This window comes from Homarus americanus, unplaced genomic scaffold (genome assembly GCF_018991925.1).
Source record: "Homarus americanus isolate GMGI-L3 unplaced genomic scaffold, GMGI_Hamer_2.0 scaffold55047, whole genome shotgun sequence".
In the NCBI taxonomy this organism is placed as follows: Eukaryota; Metazoa; Arthropoda; class Malacostraca; order Decapoda; family Nephropidae; genus Homarus; species Homarus americanus.
In genome coordinates this window covers 495,334-520,000 of record NW_024724199.1, presented here as the reverse complement: position 1 = coordinate 520,000, position 24,667 = coordinate 495,334, and the positions used below count along the sequence as shown (strand labels likewise).

Sequence of the window (24,667 nt, the reverse complement as noted above, 5' to 3'; positions counted from 1 at the left end):
TGTATAATGGGTGGTTAACATGGAATATATTTACTAATTCCGCCTTCCTTTCATTTAAATAGATATCTTTTCTTTTTTTTCAATCGATTCCTCTCCACTCATCCCTCACGACTCTCCATACCAGGCCAGAGGTCCATCCTTCACCCTGTCGACCACTGGGGATCTCGATATCACATCTTTCTCCTTTTTATTCTCACGCTTCACTCATGTCCACTCGCCCAACACCACACTCTCTCTTCTTCCTCTCCTTATCTTAAGAATCGCATTTAAAAAGTTCAACAAGAAGTATTAGTATCGAAATAAAGCTTTGGTGACCGAGGTGTGTGTGTGTGTGTGTAAATAGGCAAAGTTAAAAGCTTTTGGTAAAGAAATAACAGGTAGAGTTAATATCATTCACCAAGGACAGACCCCATACCAAAATGTATGCAAAATTCAATCCAGTTATTGTTGTTAGTTCGTGTTCCTTTTCCTGTTGTACAAAGACTAATGGAAATATGTATGTGATTATTATTTTTCGTTTGACCTGAATTTATATTGGACTATTATTATTATTTATTATTTATTCTTTATTATTTGTAAGTTTGTTCACTTATTTAATGGTGCTTAATACTTTGAAGGAGGAAAATTATTCAAACTACCAAGGGACATCTCAAACTTTCACTCTGAGTGGCCAGTAAACTTAAAGATGTTCATTAATTAAAATAGTGTTTCATCTCTTCACATATTTGCAAATCTTTATCATGCCTTAGACGATCATGGAAAAACAGATCCTTGTTCTTTCTCAAAAGTTTCTACACATACAAGAGAAACAAACACGTGTACCACAAACAACCATTCTGGAACTGTCAGAATTACTTTGATTCCATTATTCGCATAAAACTTCAATAATAGTAATGAATTATTTTAACTACACGACCCACGTAAGAATTAAAAATGGAGTAACGTAATTCTTGTGTACGCGCGGTATGAAAGGCAGAACTAATTGCAGCGAAGGAAAAATATTGTTGCAAGTTGTGATTTCAGACTATCAACAACCTTTTCACGTGGACTAACTTTTATGTGATTGTCAGTGCGTCAAAGAATTCTTGTTCCTTTGATTTTACATTCACGTTGATTTTATTTTTAAATGGATGGCTGACGGTGATCAACACATATTCAATATTCTACATATACACTGATGTTAAAGAATATATGTGTATAAACAAATTAAATATGAATACATGAATAGTAGATGAATTCCCTCGGTAAACTAAAGTGAACCATTTACAACACAGCAGGAATAATATGGTCACCAATAACTACACTGAGACACTAACGAGACACTCACATAGGATGACAATAGAAGTTCAGAGAGACATAATAAACAGAGAAAGGGAGAGACACCTGAAACCGGTGATCCAAAGAGATAGTTAGTTATAAGTCTAGTGAAATATGAAAAGAGATCTTGACCGAGACATTTCCACGGGTCCAACAACAGTTTCAGGAGTGTATAACTTGGCTAAAGGTTCACTATGCATCTATATATAAAGCTTTTACTGGACATCCATGTGAGGTAAAGTACTGAATACTGTCCAGGGCCGGAGCAAAGTACGAAGATGTGGACTGTCGTCTCAACAGGAAATATTCAGATTTAGGAAATGTCAGAACCAGGACAGAACCAGCTGGGGTAGACAGCAGATGAGTTCAGTGGAGGTGCTACAGGCAGACGGGGAGTTGGGGGAGGAGACACAGTGAAGGACGTGTTGGGTGACGCAGAACCCTGGACTGTCAAGTATATCAAAGTTGAGGAACAAGAAGAAAAAGAAACTATTAATCTAAGTCATAACAACCACAGAAAAGTTACCATTTACCATATAGTAATGATGATGGTGTTATAAACGGTGCTGTAATAGTTATTAATGATGAATTTTGTTATTGTTGATTAAGCAAAAAAAGTCCATCAGTAAGCCAGTGCATTATGAAACTGAGAGAAGAACGCAGAAACGTAACCTCAGAACGATGAGAAACTGCTGTTGACCGTCACAATATTTGAATTCGGAAACACGAAAACCTCATCACCCATTACTGCTCCTCATCATGGAGTGACGCACATGAGAGGAAATGAGTCCCACAGAAGCAATATAATCTCTGGGCTTCACTGCGACTCGTTCACTACCGGTCACTGTTAGTACTGATTGCTGGAGTAAATTTATTGACTCTGTGTCTCATTTCGGGGAAGTAATAATGAGTAAAGCTATTGTGCTCTGTAAGCCTTCCTCCTCACAGCTACATGTTACGACTAAGCTAAATCCTAATAATATTAATGCTGTGTAACCCGTTTATAAATCCGATTCTTTAAATAATAATCTTGACCCTATAAATGTCATCCTCGATCCTATTAAGTATGACATTAAAGTCTCTTAATAGCGCCATTGATGTTACTGGTAATGTCCCTCTCTTTTCTTTACAGCGAGTTTGATGCTAAAGAATGATGACTGATCCTTTAAAAAGCCTTAACTCTTAGTAGTGGGATCAGGAACAGCCTTGATCGTGTTCTTCAAGACCTCGGGCCTATTATTACTCTTATTAGTCCTGTTTATACCGTCGATGATCGCATCCCTATTGTAGTTTTATGCATCTGAACTTTCTACCTCACATCTGTGCCCAGAATTATTCCAAGCGTAAATTCCAATTATGAATGCTCGAGCCACTGAAATTAATTAAACTTATGCATCTAATTGCTTAAATTAATCATATATTTCCAATAATTGGATTGGAAGCCTTTGTGTCCCGTCGAATAATTTGGTTCATAAATTTTTGAGAAATCTTGAAAGTGAGTATTATACAGAAACTGACTAGTGTCAGAGATTGTGTCAGTTTATTGTTGCTTTACCGGTGACTGTAGCAGCAGCCTCTGGAGCTACGCCATACTGTCTTTTCTGATGTTGATTCTTTATATTTTCTCCGTTTGTTTTTAGGGTCAAGAATAACTCTATCTATGATCTTGTCGCTGGCCGCCACATTCACTGATGGTGAAAATGTATTTATGTGATAAGCTGATGACAAAGCGTTGGACACGTGACCCCAACTTGTTTTACAATATATTCTAGGGATTTCTTAGACCTCGAGCAGTGCAATAGTGTGGTGGTGACGCATAGTGTGGTGGTGACGCACAGTGCAGTGGTGACGCATAGTGTCGTGGTGACGCACAGTGTAGTACCCGGAGGATGTTCTGGATCGAAAAACACTTGGAATAATAGACAGGAGCAGCGGACGTGAAGACAGAGACGGGATAAGGAAGAGAAGATTACTGAAGGAGGCTGAGGGAGGAGGGGAGAACTGGGTCACTAGGGAGGAGTGTTAATTTAAACTAGATATTATCGATGAGGGTTACTGAGGCTCTCAATAGAACCTTCCTACCGCCGGCAGCATTCCTGGTCAAAACGGACATGACCTATTAAGGACAAGATAAGATATAGTAGAGAGCGAAAACTTGAGGAGCATTTTTATTACCTGGCAGAGAAAAAGTAATTCCAAGTGAGACTGTAAGTGTAAAGTGTATCTATAAGTAAAAATTGACAGATGGTGACTTAGGACTGCAGCTACAGACAAGGGTTGAAAAGTGTCTTGCTTGTAGGGAAACGGCAAGAGAGTCAGTGAGAGAAGTATTGAATATTTCCATCTCCTAGACTGCCAGAACTGGAAGATTCGACACTGAGGATAGAGGAAGGCAGATTTAGTTAGGTTACGGGAGATGGACGGACCGCTGAGACCGTACAGTGATGGGAGACGCTTACATAAAAAATGATTCATCTGCATGTGACTTTGTGTGTGTTGTGGTGGTGAAAATGGTGTTGAAGGTATGGTAGTTCATCCTTCTCTATAACCACAGCCAGCCAGCCAGCCACACGAACTCCTATTCTCTAGTTATGATTTCTACAGCGAGGGTTTGTGATGGTCATGAAGCCTCGTCTTTCCCAGGAATATTTCACTTAACTATGTCTGTTAGGATGGGCGAGTGGTTTTGTCTGAGTTTGAAGTTCTTGCGATCAGGGCACTGGTGGAGGCTCAAGGTGATCAAGGTATTGTGTTTGGGTGAGGAAGGGAACCATCAGGTAATAAAGATGAAGAAAAAACAACAACTAAGAGGTATGCGAGTCACACGAAGTCAAATGCTAAACATTTCATCTTTTTCTTGTCTTCCACCACCACTTTATCTCACCTTTTTCTTGTCTTCCTCCATCACTTTATCTCACCTTTTTCTTGTCTTCCTCCGTCACTTCTTCTCTACTCCTTCACGTCTCTTTTATTCCATTTTAGTAACTTTTCTCACCTCTTCATTCCTTCCTTCACCTCTATCACCTCCTCTTCTCACGCTCTTCATGTCTTTCTCGAACCACTTCCTTCCCCTTCAAATTTATGTTCCTCTGTCTCTCTCTCTCTCTCTCTGTCTCTGTCTCTCTCTCCTTTACTTGGTTTGTTACACACACCATCATCGGGCCATTCTCTCACTCCCCCTCGCTCCCAGGAGATCGTCACGATATCTCAGTGTGTTATGAATCTTCGCAGGTTGAGGAAAATTCTAAAAATTTTCTCACTGCAGGACAATCTTCCAAGACGGTGGAGATCTTGGGTCGGGTATTTTGTGGCTATCAGTGGATTATGTTATAGTCATGTACCTCTCAATCCCTGTCTTCTTGAAGGTTCCTGAAAGAGATCGTTTTACGGGGGATCATAAGATAAAGAGGTTCAAAGCCTCTCTCAAAAGAATCAAAGAGCCTGGAGTTATTGGCCAGAAATTTTGTGGTTGTCAATAGCTTGTGTTAAGATCTTTACCCACTTGATCTCTCTGTCTTGAAGGCTTCCTAGCGGTGATCATTTATTACGGAAATCATTAGGTGATAAGAGGTGCATGGCCTCTCTAGACACAACCAACATCATGGAATTGTTGGTCGGGAATTTACAAGATATCACGCGGGAAACCTATCTTGATTGTCCTTGGAAATTATCTTCTCCGGGAATTAGTAGATGAAGAAAACATTTATGTAGACGAATCTATCACTAAGAGAGCGGGATTGACTTTTAAAATGGTAAGGGAGAAATAAGAACGAGTGATAAAAGAAAATTTTAAAGAATACTGTAACTTATGCGTATCAGAGAGAGAGAGAGAGAGAGAGAGAGAGAGAGAGAGAGAGAGAGAGAGAGAGAGAGAGAGAGAGAGAGAGAGAGAGAGAGAGATTCAAATAATAACTCGCATATATAACTCCATGTATATTAGCACTATATTCTTCCATTGCACTCTATAACTACCCATATCACACCCTCTTTCCACCCATATCACACCTTCTTTCCACCCATATCACACCCTCTTTCCACCCATATCACCCTCTTTCCACCCATATCACACCCTCTTTCCACCCATATCACACCCTCTTTCCACCCATACCACACCCTCTTTCCACCCTATCACACCCTATATATACCAACACACCATACACCCCCCGGACACTATCAAAGCATATGCCACACTCTTTAACCTCAACCCCTTAATCCCACTGCTCTTCCATCCTCTATTCTCTCACTATCCCTGTCCCTCTATCCCAGGCACTAACACTACTACCCCTCGTTGGTTCCTCCGGCAGATTCGGTGTGGGTAGTGTCCCTGACGGAGAGCACAGGGCGGCCGCTAGAGGGAGGCACTGTGGGTCCTCTGGCCGAAGGAGCCACGTTGAACCTCGCTTGTCAGGCTAACCATGGTAAGTACACTCACCTTGGAGTTCCTTTAAATTGTTCTGATCTCACATAGTTTTAGTTCTAATCTCACGTAGTTTTAGTTCTAATCTCACGTAGTTTTAGTTCTGATCTCACGTAGTTTTAGTTCTAATCTCACGTAGTTTTAGTTCTAATCTCACGTAGTTTTAGTTCTAATCTCACGTAGTTTTAGTTCTAATCTCACGTAGTTTTAGTTCTGATCTCACGTAGTTTTAGTTCTAATCTCACGTAGTTTTAGTTCTCATCTCACGTAGTTTTAGTTCTGATCTCACGTAGTTTTAGTTCTGATCTCACATAGTTTTAGTTCTAATCTCACGTAGTTTTAGTTCTGATCTCACGTAGTTTTAGTTCTGATCTCACGTAGTTTTAATGGTTATTATGTGTGTGGGTGTTTATCCTAACCTTATTTGTTTACGATTTTGTGTGAAACAATATGACACAACGAGCGAAAGATTTTGACAACCCTACCGAGACAACAGGAGTCACAGTGCTCATTCTGAAATTCATCTGACCCCCTTCGTAAAGATACTTTTGTAGTGAGTTATGCATAAATGACTATTACACACACCTGTCTCGGTAATTGCATTCAATGAAGACACAGTTAAACTCGAGCTATCACCTTGAGGGCTTGGTAATTAATATCAAACATACAATTACGTGCTGCAAGGTAAGTAATTAATGGAGCTTTGAGGAGGGTAATGATAGAGAGAGAGAGAGAGAGAGAGAGAGAGAGAGAGAGAGAGAGAGAGAGAGAGAGAGAGAGAGAGAGCAGCCACATTAATTCATTACTTTCAACTTTTTGTATCACTAATTATACGACACGCGATATATAAGACCCCAGGCAGCATTATACGGCAGCATTGATTATACCTCTACCATATTCATTACATAATCTCAAGGGATTATTATACAGATATATCATGTTAATTATATCCTAAACATTAAATAGACACTTCATAGAGTACTATCATGTGAACTACACCATAATCATAACCTAATTTGAATATCATCACCTAATATGTTAGTCCTAAGACATTGATTATTTAATTACTTTAGAACAATTATATACATGGTGTTCAATCCTCGTATATATCACGTATTAAGAAGAACAAAACACATAACCATTACACGATACTGTATTAATTATGAAACACCTTTATTGAACAGGTTAAATCCTTATATATCATTACTCATATAACAAACTCACACATTCCGGAGATTATCACACACACACACACACACAGAGGTTAGTAATTATACCACATATTACCAGAACACTTTAGATATATCACACACGCCGGGAGATTATACAACGCGTACAATTTATTCTCCATATACAACGCACATATCCTGAGTATACCCGTACATGGAGTATACCGTACACGATGTTACGTGCCAACTGCCCACTTGTCTCTCCCAGCTCTTACGTGCCTGACATGCATGACTGTGTCTCTTTTATCAGGCGTTAAATATATATTCTTGGTGACCTCCTCCCACCTGGGGCTGACAGGGAGCAAGGAATCCACCTAACCATACCATTTAGATCTGGCGGTGTATGGAGGGGGGGGGGTCCATGTGAGGTCTTTTTGTTTATGTCTGTATGTTTGTGTCTGTTTCGTTTATGTCTGCAAGTTTGTGTCTGTTTTGTTTGTCTGTATGTTTGTGTGTGTTTTGTTTATGTCTGTTTTGTTTATGTCTGTTTTGTTTATGTCTATTTTGTATGTTTACCTTCGTGCCTACTTTTATCACTCTGTCTCTAACATAGTTTTGCAGCTTTTATTTGCTTTTTAGTATGTGTGGGAGGTGCATTTTCTCAACCTATTTTTATTCCCAGGATAATGTATTCACTTTACTGTTGCAGACTAATGTTTCCCCGTTCATCTGTACTCCAGTCCAGGGCGATACTTAACTCTCTCTCTCTCTCTCTCTCTCTCCACACAGTTCAAGAGGAATACAATCATTATCCTCTTTTCATTGTCACTTGTTTCCCCTCATCACGAAGTAAATAAACGTAGAAATTAACACAGTGAACCAAATAACAACTCCAAAAGTAGCCTTAGCGGACCTGACATGAATTACACCCCAGCCCCGTCCTCAAAAAATCTAATATAATTCCTGAACTTTTACATCCCGGCCGAGAAAAGCACACACACACATTCGCCCTGATAGATAACGTCCATAAATTAAGTCCAGTGTGCCGTTTATAACTCGGTGCCAGTTACCTGATGTCTCCTCAACCGGGATTAAAGTATGGGGCCGTAAATTAGAGGAAGTGAACGCTAATAAATGAAATTTGGCACAAGTCGAGTGTTGCTTTGAGAATCCCAGCTTGTTAATGTAAACACTGGTATGGTAATGTATAGCCCGACTATGTCCAAAATAAGATCTATTTACAGTCCACCCCCCCCCCCCATGTCCATACGCTGATGTACACAAACACCATGTGCACAGAAATATTACGTACATGAGTACAAAATACATCAAACACTCTGTACACAGCCATCATGTAGTAAAGGCAGTATTTTTGTACTGTTTTCGTCTTTTAATTTTCTTGCCATTCACTGCTGTACTTTTGTTCATGAGACTGACTGACTGACTGACTGACTGACTGACTAACTAACTGACTGACTAACTGACTGACTGGTTGGTTGACTGACTGACTGACTGACTGACTGACTGACTGACTGACTGACTAACTAACTGACTGACTAACTGACTGACTGGTTGGTTGACTGACTGACTGACTGACTGACTAACTAACTGACTGTCATAAAGTGACAGCTTTTATGTACCAAACCTTGTTACTCATTCAACTGATGGTATTATTTTGTGGTACACAGCTATACAAATTTTTCGAATAGTTTATGTACATTTGAAAAGTGATCGAAAGTCATTGAGAACATTTTATTTCGGTTTATTAGTTATTTACATAGTATAAATATCTTGAATTCTTCCTCCTCCTCTTCTCTCTTACTTAACGTTCACCTTGTCCGTGTGTATGTCATCGACCTTTTTGATTGCTTATATTATCAAATGTTTATTAATCCACCAACGTTAAAAGTAAAGACTATTGGACTCCTCAAACTCTGTCTGTCTATCTGTCTAGCCGTGTGTCTGTTTACCCTCTAATACTCCGTCAGTCTTCATTACATTCAAGGTTTTTCCCTCAAACACAGTACAAGTTGAGAGGATAATAAGACACTAATCCACAGGGTAAATAAAACATGGCTAACTGGCGGACACAGAGAGAGACAAAATATTATTGCAATATTTTCTTTTCCTATTTACATTATATTCTAAAGAGACCCGAATCTTTCCTCCTGTCCTAGAACTCCTTTTCACTGTCTCTTCAAAACTCCATTGACGCCTCAGCCACCTTTTGAAACCCTTTTTTACTTAAGTTATTCAGTCTGACCAGGAAGTATCTCGCCAGTGTTTACCTTATGGATTATTTCTCCGCCTTGAGCTCTTTGTTTACCATTAGAACCTATACTCGTGTTCCCTTCTCTCTACCCTTATCATTTATCAGTATCTGTTCGGGTATTTATATTATCTGTCCATATCTCTCAGAATTTATCCACCTGCTGGCTGCTTTAGGGTCTTGTACAGTAGGAGTGGCGGCTCTACCCAGTACCAAGCGCCTCCCTCGTTCTTCCTCACACCAAAACAACACCCGGGTCGATGCCTTCTCTCTCTCTCTGACGTCACGAACCCAGGCGGATGTATATAACGTGAATTTAATTACTCTGAGGCAAAGCAAAAAAAAAAAAAAAGAAAAGAAGAGAAAAAACTCACAACTATTAATTTTAAGTTAATCTCCATTTCTTAATGAGGTCATAATGTTCAGCTAATATGTAACCCCGATTTAATTTCACCGGGATAGAGCAAACATCTTTTACCTCCATTGATTCGAGGCTAATCTCCTTCCCCCCTTTTAAATCCTACTCTTACCATGAATCTAACCAATTGAAGTGACTTTAGCAAATAAGCTGCAATTTAACTGGCTAATCTCCGAGGCGTCGCTGCACCACAGTAAGTCCACGACAGCAAAAAATGGCGGCGATATTTCAAGTGGATGTGACCCGGGGCAAGGGTTCATGGCCCTCAGTACTGCCAGAGGGCATCATAATACACTTCTTGCTTACCTAATAACACGCTCCTTACTCGCCGCGCTATGAGACGTGGGAGAACACCTATAATTTACTTAAATAACTTTACAGCTATTGTTAATGATGAAAGATGTTCACAGCGTAAGTTAACCTAATTATTTCTTCACTGTGATTATCATTTAGTATTTTTCTCTTCTTTTCGGGAGTGTAGCGCCAACAATCGGAATTTACACTTAATACTCTGCCGTACACACACACACACACACACACACACACACACACACACACACACACATTTTGGTCAAAGTGTGTGTGTGTGTGTGTGTCTGTGTGTTCCCTCCTTGACAGTACCAGTACACCTCCCCAGACAGAAGCATCAACACTGTTATCTAATGAATCCAACCACCACCAACATCACCACCACCACTATCACCTACACCACCACCATCACCACCACTACCACCTCCACCACCACCATCACCACCATCACCATCACCACCACCACCTCGGGTCCTGGTCCAGTGGCGGCCAAGAGGGATGGAACAATCTCCAAGGGAAATTGTTGGTGTAGTTAGATTAAACGGTAACACGGATGTACAGTGCTGGTGAATAGAAGAATAATAGTAGGTAATATTATGTAACTGTAGCTCCTGGTCCACCGAGAAGAGGAGGAGGAGGAAAAGCAGAAATAAGAAGAGGAGGAGGAGGAAGAAAGGCAAGAAGAAGAAGAGGAGGAGGAAAAGCAGAGAGAAAAGGAGGAGGAGGAAAACCAGAAAGATGGGGAAGAGGAGGAAAAGCAGAAAGAAGAAGAGGAGGAGAAGCAGGAAGAAGAAGAGGAGGAGGAAAAAAGCAGGAAGAAGAAGAGGAGGAGGAAAAAATCAGGAAGAAGAGGAAGAGAAGTAAACCAGTGTCTCTAAAAAAATATCGGTTTATTTCCACTCAGTAGCTCTCCTGAACACCTCTGTAAGGTCCTGGTCAAGCGTGGGAGTGGAATAATCTGCTGAGGTATATTGTTGCTTCAGTGATACTCAAGTCAGTAACGCGAGGCTACAAGGTTGATGGGAAGAACAAAGCTATTCCCGTAGTAACAGTGCCGATGTAGCGAAGTAGTTATTACGTCATCCACTTGATTCTTATACGTGTAGATGAAATGTAGATGATATTGATATTGCCAAATTAGCGACGAGAAGTGGGCAAAGATCTGCAACATTTGCTCGAGAAATTCTTGTTTACATGCTCTGTGTTGATTCTTTGTGGTGTTTATGTTAAAAGGAGTTGTGTGTAAATCTTGACTCAAACAAAAGATAAAAAGGAAAGTAACAGACTTGAGACGATGAAGGAGGGAGTAATTTTAACAGAATTCCTCCCTCCCTCCATTCCTCCCTCCCTGGTCCTCCCTCCCTCCTACACCACAAATGGAAATAGATTCCAAATTTAATCCTCCCAATGGATAATATCCCTCCGGGGCCCATTTGCATTCGAAAGGTAAATGATGCAGCCTGTCGGGGAAGGAATGGGCGAGCGGAACCGACCTGCCAGCCACCCACTGCTATTCTCCAGAAGAGGCCAGTGTGATCTATGCAATGTTGCAGTGGAAATTCCATACAATGCTGCAGTAGGGGGCTAGTGTGACTTCCGTGTATTGTTACAGTAAAAACAAAAGTGACTTCCATGCAATATTACAGGAAGAACTAGAGTGACTTTCTTACAATATTGCAACAGGAGCCTGTATGACTTCCGTGCAATGTTGCAGCAGGGATTAGTGTGGTCCGTGATTTGTTGCCAAAGGTCTAAAGCGGCATCATTAATACTGCTTAGACGTTGCCAACAATCTGTTATATTTGGACATGAAGAGAAGCGTGTGGTCTGGTGCCTGAGGGTGAGAGGGACGACTGAACCTCTGCAGGAAAGTCTGAATTTTATGTATGGTGAAGCTTTAGTTGGCACAGGAAGGTTAAGATTTTATATAAGGAAAGTTTTCAGAAGACTCAAAAAGGTTTGAACTTTATATAAGGAAAGTTTTCAGCTGACGCAAGAAGGTTTGAACTTTATATAAGGAAAGTTTTCAGCTGACGCAAGAAGGTTTAAACTTTATAGAAGGAAAGTTTTCAGCTGACGCAAAAAGGATTGAACTTTATATAATGAAAGTTTTCAGCTGACGCAAAAAGGTTTGAACTTTATATAAGGAAAGTTTTCAGCTGACGCAAGAAGATTTAAACTTTATAAAAGGAAAGTTTTCAGCTGACGCAAGGTTTAAAATTTATATAAGGAAAGTTCTCAGCTGATGCAAGAATGTTTAAACTTTATGTAAGGAAAGTTTTCAGCTGACGCAAAAAGGTTTAAACTTTATATAAGGAAAGTTTTCAGCTGACGCAAGAAGGTTTAAAATTTATATAAGGAAAGTTCTCAGCTGATGCAAGAAGGTTTAAACATTATATAAGGAAAGTTTTCAGCTGACGCAAAAAGGTTTAAACTTTATATAAGGAAAGTTTTCATCTGACGCAAGAAGGTTTAAACTTTATATAAGGAAAGTTCTCAGCTGATGCAAGAAGGTTTAAACTTTATATAAGGAAAGTTTTCAGCTGACGCAAAAAGGTTTAAACTTTATATAAGGAAAGTTTTCATCTGACGCAAGAAGGTTTAAACTTTATATAAGGAAAGTTCTCAGCTGATGCAAGAAGGTTTAAACTTTATATAAGGAAAGTTTTCAGCTGACGCAAGAGGTTTGAACTTTATATGAGGAAAGTTCTCAGCTGATGCAAGAAGGTTTAAACTTTCAACGAGGGCTCAGACGCCGAATATACTTACCCTAGTTTGTGGACTCTGTGTGATATATTCCTCAGGTGTTCACTTGATTTAGGTAAGTATGGGACCTGATGCGGGCAACAGATGATATAAATAAGCCCATTGTTGGTTCTTGTGGATGAAGGAAAATATAATACGTGTTGGGGGGAAGAGATAAGAAAGGAGGGAAGGAAAAGATAAGGAAGGGAGAGAAAGAAAGGAATGGAGAAGAGATAATCCTTCAAGATAATCCTATAGAAGAGATAATCCTAGATAAGAGACAATTATTACACTGATGAATAACGTAATGCGGTCATGAGGTACAAATCTTTACAAGGTGGAACATATCAAATTCGAGCCCTTGTCGTGAAGTTAAGACCCGCTACCACTAAACCACAATGGAATCTTTTATCAATTTAGGTTAAAGTTTGGTAGATTCTCTTCTTTGAACTCTTGTTGGACTCGACTCCCCGTGCAGTTGTTATCAAAGCTGAACGAAAACGCGACATTCACTTAAAACTCAAAGCAATGTGATAAGGCAGCTAGAGAAGAATATTTTCCATGAGTGAATAATAACCTTTCAGAATGGTTCAATGGACAGTGGATGTATACAGTAAAACCTCTGGATGCGGGTTCGAAGCCACTGAGTTACAAACTGCATCCATAAAAAATTGCACTTGTTGTGACATGTATTTGCTCATGTTAAATTGAGCGAAAAGTCCAGAAGATTTCATTCACCGGAAATGTATAATGCATAAAGTTGATGTAATCTCGTCCCCACAATGTCGAGAAGTTACTCCCTTGGTGAAGCTTTGCGGGAACAGACCAATACAATGGACCTGCTAGAGTAGAGCTGAACGAGGAAGGGGAGGAGGCAAAGGAGGAAAGGAATGGTGGACATGGAGGAGGAGGAGGAGTGGATAGACGGGCAAGGAGCAGTGGAGGAAAGGAAAGGTTGAAGAGGAGGGGTGGAGCGGAGAAGGAAATGCATAAAGGGGAAGTAATGGAGGGGTGAGACTGATGGAAGGAGAAAGAGACGAAAAGATGAAGAAGATGTGATGAGGGGAGGAGAAGGGGTGAAGGAGACAGTAATAGGAGGAGAATGCGTGAAAGAGATGAGGAAGAGGGAGGAGAATAAGAAAGAAGAAGGATGAGGATGGAAGAGGAAGGACAAAGCAGTGACTAAAGAGAGAGAGAGGGAGGGAGGGAGGAGGTAGTCACAGAGGAAAGTGAGAGGACGGTGGTAGACAGAGAGGGAGCGAGATCAACATGATTCAGTAACGTGGCCCACGTCAGCATGGCCCTCGTCAGCATGGCCCGCCTCAACGCCACACACCCATTACGTAAGCTTTGTCACCCACACAATACACATAGTTAAGCCACGTAATAAAGCCGACTGTTGGTGCTGCGGGAATTACACTGGCATAGTGGAGGGTGTTAGGAGGAGACAGTGAAGAGGACACGGGTTCGAACTCCCAAGAGGGTTGTTGTTATTGGTAGTGGTAGTGGCAGCGTGAGGTGATAGTTGACAGAGAACAAGGGAGGGGGCCCCGGCAGCAGATAGCATTTCCACGGATTCGATCCCCACTCATGCAGTTATAGGTTTGGGTATCTAGTTATTCAGATGTTCTAAAATATTCAACAATAAATAACTTACATATACTTATTCAAAGACGTAGTTTCAGATTGACCGTCTCACTCTACCTCAAAAGTCTCAAGTTATTTAATGTTTCATCTCAGACACGAACTTCCAATTAACACAAAGAGGAGAAGCACTATTGAATCTTTCTAATAAAAATTAACCTGCCTTCTGAAAGTTGTAATGGCCTCCACTCCATGGATAGATGAAACTTAGATCAAAGTTGGTAAAAGAAAACTTAAAACTTTCACTAGTGAATTTAATATTTCATTATTCGCATTATTCATTTATCGGGCATTTAACTGTTTATTAATAATAATAATATTATTATTATGAGTCAATAGGTTAATGCAGACTGTATCTTTGCACAGTACACCTGAATATCCGCAACGTAACCCAGAAACAGATACAGCTGCCATGTTCACACCTCCTTAACATATTTTACAAGACAAACGCTAAGGTATTTAAACTAGGCATACATAACGACAATGTTGTAGGTCAAATTGTTACAGGTCATGACATAATGCAGCTTTGTAATGATCATCTTCATATTTAGCGTACATCTATCTTGGTCCAGTAAGTTTATATAATGTATATAGATTCAGGTCCTCGTTCAAACACCGAAGGCAATTTTTGTTCATTCGCTTCTATTCACTTTCCGGGGTGAAGGATCAAATGGTCGCAAGACACGGATGTTTTATCGTCTGTTATTGCTTCATATTTTAACCAATTTAGGCACGACTGTGCACAAAGTCACTTTTTATCACCAACCACTAACACATGCACACAGGATGACCATTTATTTTGATGGTGTAACTGTCAGAGGTAAAAAGTAACTGGAAGAGACTGACTGTATTCCCTGGTGAATGTGGGCGTTTCCAGTCTTTAGTTAAATATTTCCAATACTTCCTATGACAGTGACACATACGTCTAAAACATATCGCTTGAATGATAATGAAGAGTTATAATGATATCTGGCTGTTATTCTTACACCAAAAACTGAATAAACGAAAAAAATACTATTGATATCAGTAGAGGGAGTGATGGCAGACCTTCTGACACCCTGGTAGGAACACTAGACTGGCTATGTCTCTAACTAGTAATACTATAGAGGTTTACAGGACGTACAGTATAATAAACACAGGGGGTATTTAAGCTACGACTGTCATATCCTTGAGTGATTAACCCTTTAAAGGGCAGAGTAGCCTTTAGCGGAAAAATTATTTGTTAGTCTACAGAATTCAGTATTTTTTTTTTCAGGTTCACATAAAAAGATGCCAAATATTTTTCAACAATTAATTTAAGTTACCGTTATACTGTATTTCCATTCTGTTTGAAGTTGAATTGCTTTTGTGCAAAATTTCCTCTAAAAGACAAGTCAGCGGATCCTGTTCCAATAAAACTATTTATTTCCACGTTCTCATTTTATTCCCGTAACACTGGCATCCACTCTAAAGCAACAATGGTCATATTAAAGCCACGTTTGTGTGTCAGCAAAATTCAATTCTGCTGAAAATAAGCTAAACCGCTTCGCTTCAAAAGTTTTTAAGAAAAATAACATTGCCCTGAGAAAACGGGTAACAGATCGCTAAACTCCCAAACGTAAACACAACAATTCATCGCTCAGTAAAGGTCCGTGGTCCACGCACACAATCACCTTATTTTATTAAATCTTACCAAATACATTGAACATTGTATCAAATTTTGTCGTAATTCAGTAAGATTCGATAATACTTAGTGACCTTGCGAGAACGTGGGAGTTTCCTTGAGGCCGTCGAGGTCCAGTCTGCCGCCCATTCTCACTGTATCAGACCATGGATTAATATTCCTTGTTTACTTCACCACTGTTCGGCATTTAAGCAGTTGATCAATATGGATTACATTAATATTACCGGTGTGGCGTTCTCTATTTCATGGAACTTAGTGTCGAATAAGCGGCGGTCGCTTGCTTTGTCCTGTTAACTAACGAGAGACAGCGAAAATTAATTGGTGCTGTTTGTGCTGGCGACATTCACAATTTCACCGTTATACAAGCAGATAATTACCGTGATGACCACACAACAACAACACCTCTCATGTGTATTTTCGTTTTTTCGACTTAGAAATATGTAAACTATAAATTGATGATACTAACCGAAAAAAAAATGCGTTTGAAAATTTCTGAATCTGTCTTGACGGATGCTACTCTCTCTCTCTCTCTCTCTCTCTCTCTCTCTCTCTCTCTCTCTCTCTCTCTCTTTCTCTCTCTCTCTCCTCTCTGCTCGTGCTTCATTCTGCGTTCCTTCTATAGAAAAAGAAAAGGTGAATCCAAGGTCAAATAGGGATAGACCGGGTACAGTGTGGCCAGCAATACACTCTACCGTCCCTAACTGTTAACTTAAGTGCCTAATCTCAGTTGGGTGAAGTAAGGGTAACACCGAGCACAAAGCCCTAAACTATACGACAGGAGTGCAGTGGCCGAGTGGTTGTATCCACTCGGCCACTGCACTCCTTCGCTTTATTGAGTTACATGGGAAACTCTTTGACAATGGGACTATCGAAATTGAAGAAAAAAATTATCTTTCTTTACCGGAGATACTTTTTACTACACCAACTCTCTTCCTTTCAAGAGAACTTATCTACTCAGAGGATACCGCTAAATCCCTATTAGAACAACAACAACAACAACAGCAACTACTACTAAAACTACTACAACAACTACTACTACTACTACTACTATTCCCCGTGGATGGTTGTGGTGAGAGGGAGTGTTTTCATTACCCCCGGCAGCTGGGGCCTGTGTGTCAGCGATAACAAGGGCAAGGATTCATATTTCATTCACACAGCCACCGAGAGGTATTCTTTTCGCATGTAAATTCGCGTTTTAGGGAATCTTTCTTATACCCCCCCACAGGTGAAGGAGGAAGATTAACTCTCTTTACTTTAATGAATTTGAGGAATGAGAAGGAATGTTAGGGTAATATAGTATGATGAAATATGTTGTTTTATGTTGGTGATGTATGTTAACGGTGTGTGTGGGAGAGAGAGAGAGAGAGAGAGAGAGAGAGAGAGAGAGAGAGAGAGAGAGAGATAGAGAGAGAGAGAGAGAGAGAGAGAGAGAGAGAGAGAGAGAGAGTTAATGGCTTTAGAAAGTAAAAAACTTTCCTTATTGGGCAAAAACAACTGTAACATTTGAAGGCTAATAAGACTGTTATTACGTTTATTGTCCGTGTTTACTTTTCTACCACTTATTACATGGTTTCTCTCGTATTTCACGGATTTATACCACATAATACATTTTTTTTTATTCTCTGGACCACCTTTATAATTATCTAACTTCAGTACTCTCACCACATAACCTAACCTAACCTACAGATGAATACACCAGTCATATCTTTCTACCGCTAACACCTCCCTCCCTCCCTCCCTCTCCTCACCAGGGTCGGCGGAGGTGGTCAGCCTGAGGTGGGTGCTGGAGGGGCAGGATGTGGACACGACGTGGGCGGCGGCAGAGAGAGGAGTGGCCATCAACCAGTTGACTCTGAGTAACTTGAAGGAGGAGCACCGCAACGCCCACCTCACCTGTCGTCTCACCACCCTCGACCCCGCCCACGACCATGTTGCTCTCAATATCACGGATGCCTCCACCTTCATTACAATGTACTGTGAGTTGTTACAGTGTGTAATAATAATAATAATAATAATTAACGGTTTATTGAAAGAGCTTGAAGGCTGAAAATATACAGTTACATATTTGGGGAATGGGTTACGAATTACAAATAATATACAAGTGACATAAGTGACACAAATAAGACATATAGTAACTTAGATGTATAGTAACTTAGATGGGGATCAGCTCAAACTACAGTTCATTTCAACATAGTGACAGTGTAGGGAGCAGTGTTTACTGGGAGTGAATACACTGATTTATTACATGTTATTGATAATTTTTACAATGGTTGGGACTGGGCTGTTCTTATAGCGATCAGTTCGTGCACGTATGGGCTGGATGCGGTTGTGGTGTCGAACAGCAATTCTCGGACAGGGGATCTCAGGTGGTAGTAGGGGCCGGTGTCGGGGATGGTGTAGAAGCTTCTTACCAAATTTGCAGATGAGGCCGTGGTGATGGTCAGTGAGAGTCGAAAGGGTCAGTGTGTTGAGCGCTTCTTGATATGTGGTGTAGGAAGGGGAGAGAATAATCTTGCATGCCCTCTTTTGCACTTTTTCTAGGTGTTTACGTTGTGTGGCATTTAGAGAGGAAGACCAGGTGGGGGAGGCATAGGTGAGCTTGGGAAGTATGAATGTTGTGTATACACTGAGGAGCTCGTGTGCGGGAACTCCGAGGGACTTGAGTCGGCGGAGGAGGTGGAGACGGAAACTGGAGGATTTGACAACTTCACTGACGTGTGGTTTCCAATTTAGTTTGTTGTCTATGGTGACGCCGAGGAGCTTCGTGGAATCTACAACCTGGAGTGTGTTCGGACCTAGGGTAATGGAGGGAGGTGGGACAATGTCGGAGGAGAGGTTGATGTGCATAACCATGGTCTTGGTATGGTTGATGGTGACATGGTTGTTGGTGGCCCAGTTTTGGAGACTGTTCAATAAATCCTGAAGGGCGGTATAGTTGGGAGCAGAATTGTTGACGCTGATCCCAATGGTGGAGTCGTCGACATATTTCCAGCGAGCAGGGGTTTCTCTTAGGGCATCATTGATGAGCATAAGGAAGCAGAGTGGTCCCATCTTGGTGCCTTGGGGACGCCACAGGTGAGTGACTGAAAGGTGGAGACAGCCCCTCGGAAGCGTACAGCTTGGCGTCGGTCACTGAGGAAGTCTGTAAGCCATGGTATGAGATTTCTCCGAAGCCGAGGTCAATAGTTGTGGAATTCCGTCACATCAATGCTGAACCCAATTAATTTGACCGAACCTCTGGGCAATACTAGGGAGACTCATCTGACTTTGGGCAAATGGAACTAGGAGCAACATCTGTAGGTCTTGTTTAGTGAGCAGTATCCATATCTTCTACCGGAGCTGTTACTAGTATCTTAGCAGAGTTGGCTGAGTTAGTGAGTCAAGTTGGTAGCCTCTCGATACTTGGCTTTACCAGTATACTATTTCACTCAAAACTTTCCTGTGTGTGTGTGTGTGTGTGTGTGTGTGTGTGTGTTTTGGTCATTAGTAAACACAACATCAGGCTAACTATACAATTCCATCATCCTTACTGGCCTCACTTTTCATCATCCTGTAATAATCGACTGAAGGATAAAAGGTTTTTCCCAGATATTTTACAGTCTTGTCCTTAATGACCCTACATACAGGAAGAGATAAAAATACCACGAGTGTGTATTACTCTATTCAGACCAACACCCCAACGAGTAGCACCAACTTCTGGGCTACTATACGTGGGTTGCAAGTTTGAATCCCAAGTTTGAAATTAGGAGCAAGTTTGAGAGAGACTATAGGGGATGGGGGCAGTGTGGGTGTTGTAAGAAGGGACTGGGGGCAGTGTGGGTGTTGTAAGAAGGGACTGGGGGCAGTGTGGGTGTTGTAAGAAGGGACTGGGGGCAGTGTGGGTGTTGTAAGGAGATAAGATAGGGGCTGAGGGCAGTGTGGGTGTTATAAGGAGGGAAGATAGGGGGTAAGGGCAGTGTGGGTGTTGTAAGGAGGGAAGATAGGGGATAAGGGCAGTGTGGGTGTTGTAAGATAGAGGCTGAGTGTTGTAAGGTAGGGGCTGGGGGCAGTGTGGGTGTTACTGTAAGTAGTTTAAAGGCAAAACTGTTAGGACTAAATAGAGGCAGTGAAGTATATTATAAGACTGAGCAGAGAAAACTTGAGGTAAAGGTGAGAAGAAGTAATATATTAGACACAGTTAAAGAATTATGTTTCTTAAAAAAAAAAAAAAAAAAAAATATATATATATATATATATATATATATATATATATATATATATATATATATATATATATATATATATATATATATATATATATATATATATATATATATATATATATATATCAAGAACTAGATATATGAAACTTGTAATGTTCTAGCAAGGGAAAATTGTCAGGAATAAGGTATAAAAACAAAGTGTATATTAATATTAAAAGACACTAAAGGCAGCTTGAAGGTGTTAATACCATAAAGGGGTCGGAGGCTACATAGTGTTAAGTTGTATTAAAAGTGAAAAGGGTAAAGATTATACACAAGATCCACATAAGACAACAATCGATTTCTAAACATTAAATTTGGGATTTTTAGTCTCAGTAAGTTGTGTTGGAACTTTCTTACATATTTACTTCTATGATACTAATTAATTTATTATACAGTTATGATATTAATTTATTTTATTATTCACTTTAAGAGCATCAACTAGCCCCCCGCGTAACCTAACCTAATCTAACTTAAGTATTAGGGTTGGCTACTGGGAACCCTTACGATTGGTGCTCATCAGGATTTGGGTCACTGCCAGTCACCCTTGTAACTAGCATTATATTTCACCTAACTCTGACAGTCCTGTATAGTCACTCTTCCTCCTCCTCTCTCTCAGCAAAAGCGTAAGCCAGAGTTAATTATTATTATTATTATTAATATTATTATTATTATTATTATTATTAAGCTCACTATAATATCACTAATTAAAGAATTATTAAAAAACAACGATAACTTAAAAAAAAAAATATATATATATATATATATTACATTTTATATATAACTTTGAAACACATCACTTCACAACAACAACAATTTGAGTAATAAACAGGATGTACACAACACATCTCCCACTTTCAACTTAGCAATGCTCTTCTTAATTAAATGAAAAAGAATTTAGTAGCCAGCCCCCGTGTCCGTAAGTCTGGCCAGATATTTTTCATAGGAAATTGGACAGTCATTGCTGGCCTGCTATCATTTAATGGAATATAAACTACCAGTATCAGGGAGGTTTTCATCGCTCCTCCTACACTCTGGGTTTACCTGGGAAAGATTTTTTTTTTTAAATTTGGATCATAATTCTTAAGTGGATCTTTTTCCTTTTATATTATTTTCATGTAGGATTTACACCACAACCACACATACATACATACACACATACATACATACATACATACATACATACATACATACATACATACATACATACATACATACATACAGCTCACAACAACATGCGGTAATGTTGTTACAACGGGAACATTTATTATTGCAAGTCACGATTAACAATTTACAATATATATGTAAATGAATTCGTTTGATCTTTTATGATGATAGACACAAAATGTTCAGCTCCAACTTTTTTTCCAGGCTCACCTGGTGCTTTAATGATCCACTACACAACGTTGAATAATGTACAGATATAAAACTCAATTAGGGTCGTCTACACCTACTTATCAGTGTCTTTGTTTATTAGGATTTTTTTGTTTGTCGTTATTGTTGTTTTTCTTTGATTGGTTGGTGTTAGTGACAGGTGTGGTAAGTCTTACCTGTCACTGCAGATCGTGGCGGCCAGAAGCACATTATAGGCTAAACAAGTTAGCATAAACAGTAACTCTTCCCTGTGGGTTAATGACGTCACATACCCACAGTAAATTTTGCATTGAACATTTATATTTCAAACTAGAGACTTCAATCTCTCATTATTACAAATTGTTGATGACTAGTGTAATTACTCTCCTAGTTACACGCATAAAGACCTTATTTGTTGAAGTGCAGTTATACATTATAGCATCACCACGTGCAGTATATTTGAAAGACTCAGAAATAAAATCTTTGCTGTAGAGTTGGATTATTATACAAATACCTTAACCAGAATATTAGTTTATAATAATAATAATAATAATAATAATAATAATAATAATAATAATAATAATGATAATAATAATAATAATAATAATAATAAAAATAAAAATAATAATAATAATAATAATAAAAATAATAATAATATTAATAATAATAATAATAATAATAATAATAATAATAATAATAATAATAATAATAATAATAATAATAATAATAATAATAATAATAATAATAATAATAATAATAATAATAATAATAATAATGGCTTTCTTTACACTGTTGCCAAAATAGAGACATCCATCGTAATCACCACACTCGTCTCCCTCTCAGCGCACCCATTGTAAAACACCAATACCAAAGGCCACCATTGTCGTCACAGGTTAGCGCCTTGCTTTATTTATACGTTATGGCTCTCAGGCGTGGTAGCGGGGCAAGATATGACCACATAAATATGCATTTGAAGAGCATATTACACCCGCGGGTGGGCAGGAGATCCCTAAATCTCTTTGGCTGCTGATGCAATAGTTTCCAGTCAATGCACATTCATGAAATATCGTTAGGCAATGGTGGCCACGTTAAACACGAACCTCTCACTGTTCTCCCCCGATGAAGCTGGTGTGTTGTGGGCACCTGTGTCTCTTGGCAGCTGTGTTTGTTGGCAGCTGTGTGTGTAGACAACTGGATTTGAAGGTAGCTGTAATTGTATGCAGCTGTATCTATGGTCTGGTGTGTCTGTGAGCAGCTGTGGTTTTTGGCACTTATGTTCATCGACAGCTGTGGCTAAATGTGTGTATATGCAGCAGTATTAGTGGGCAGCTGTATTTTCGGGATACCGCATTTTCAATATTTTCATATACATATTCTCATTTATTTTCAAACGTAATTGGTTTGTTATTTTGTCTTTATTCGTTTTATTTATATAATGAAGTGATTACTATGTTTGAATACCACATAAAGACAATAAAACACACGCTAAAATATGATCTAGTGAATTATTATGTATTAGATTTTAATCATGAATAGGAAATTACTTTGTACGATAGACCTTATGAACAAAAAAAATAGTTATCAATTAATTGCAATTTTATTCATTGAAACTGTAACATAGTTCTTCAGTAAGTAATAAAAACATTTGTGTGTCATTCCTAACGACGATCCAGTGGTTATTGCACAGTGGGTAATCAATTCTAGTGACAACATAGTGTGTTTGTGTGTGTGTGTGGTATGAGTTTTTCTGTCACTGTCTGTTTGTTTATTTCTGTAATATGCAAAGTTCTGATACACCAAGCTCCCCTTACAGTACCTCGGCCCTACACTATATACATCACCTACTTAATATACACCACCACCACCAACCGACCAACCACCTTCTTCATCATCACTGCGATATTCTTGCCAGAGTCGGAGCTAAAAATTCCCTCCTCTCACTACCTCACCAGGCGGTCCCTTTTGTCTGTTTTATTATCAAACTTACCAAAATATGGCCCCTGGAAGAATTTTATTAAGAGGAAAGACTCGTAAAAAAGTTTGGCATATTCTCTTCTACTCTGTGTCTTTAATGTCGCCTCTCCTACGTAGCTTTTCCTGTGGGTGACAGCAATCAGATGCGGGACCTTAAACCGGCCGGACCGAGTTTAGTTTAGTGATGTTTAACTACAGCGCCTCCCCTCCCTTAATAGCGTCAATAATAATAATAATAATGAGAAGAAGAAGAAGAAGAAGAAGAAGAAGAAGAAGAATAAGAAGAAGAAGAAGAAGAAATAATAATAAAATAAGACAATAACACTGGTGAAAGAGTGGATCAACCCGACAGCCATCAGGAGAGGGCCAGTCATTCTCGTGTCAGCCTATACATTGTCTTATGCTACTGACGCTTACAGCAGTGTTATATCACACACACACACACACACACACACACACACACACACACACACACCAAAAGCTACTCAGAGAAGCGACTGTACCACGATTTGGTGTACGTTAGGTTCGGTTAGGTTAGGTTACAATATTATATTTATTGGTGTTTATTCAAAAAATATGTAATTGCTTTGATGACTGAAGGTTTGAGTGAGCGTTCAACTACACCCCGTTCATTGTAGACTTCAACCTAAATCGGCCCAGTTCATTGTACATCCCAACCCAAATCCACCTAACAATGAAAAACTAGGATAAAAGCCCTATTGGACCCAAAGGAGGTTAATCTAGGTTACTGACTTACTAGAATTAGGCTCTATCAAAATTATCCCTCATTATACCAGGGACCGAATATACATGCTACGTTTCCTGTAACAAATGTGTTCTGAATCTGTAACTCAATTTTCTACTTTAAGGAGAAAATTAACATCAAAAGCACTAACATAAACTTGTCTCTGAGAGGGGAAAAAATCTCCGGGAAAAAGTATATAAACTTTTCTATGATTAAATGTCAGTGAACGAGAGTATATTTGAGGACAAATAGACAAGACAGACAGACAGACAGACAGGAAGACAATCAGATAGACAGACAGACAGACAGACAGAACCTAGACTCACAGAGACATTAGCATAATCTTGACTCCTAAATGATACGAAGCATTAAGAGAAGGGGTACAGGTATATGGGAGGATGTG

At 39.5% G+C, this 24,667-nt stretch overlaps 1 protein-coding gene across 1 annotated transcript in view; it reads left to right on the top strand.

Moving 5' to 3' along the window:
• The window catches only part of LOC121864086, a 216,359-nt gene that overhangs the window by 158,573 nt on the left and 33,119 nt on the right, over nucleotides 1-24,667 (top strand). The window contains exons 5-6 of the mRNA XM_042362995.1: nucleotides 5,622-5,735; nucleotides 17,703-17,927. Coding sequence (XP_042218929.1) covers nucleotides 5,622-5,735; nucleotides 17,703-17,927 — 339 coding nt within the window. The remainder of the gene's footprint in view (nucleotides 1-5,621; nucleotides 5,736-17,702; nucleotides 17,928-24,667) is intronic.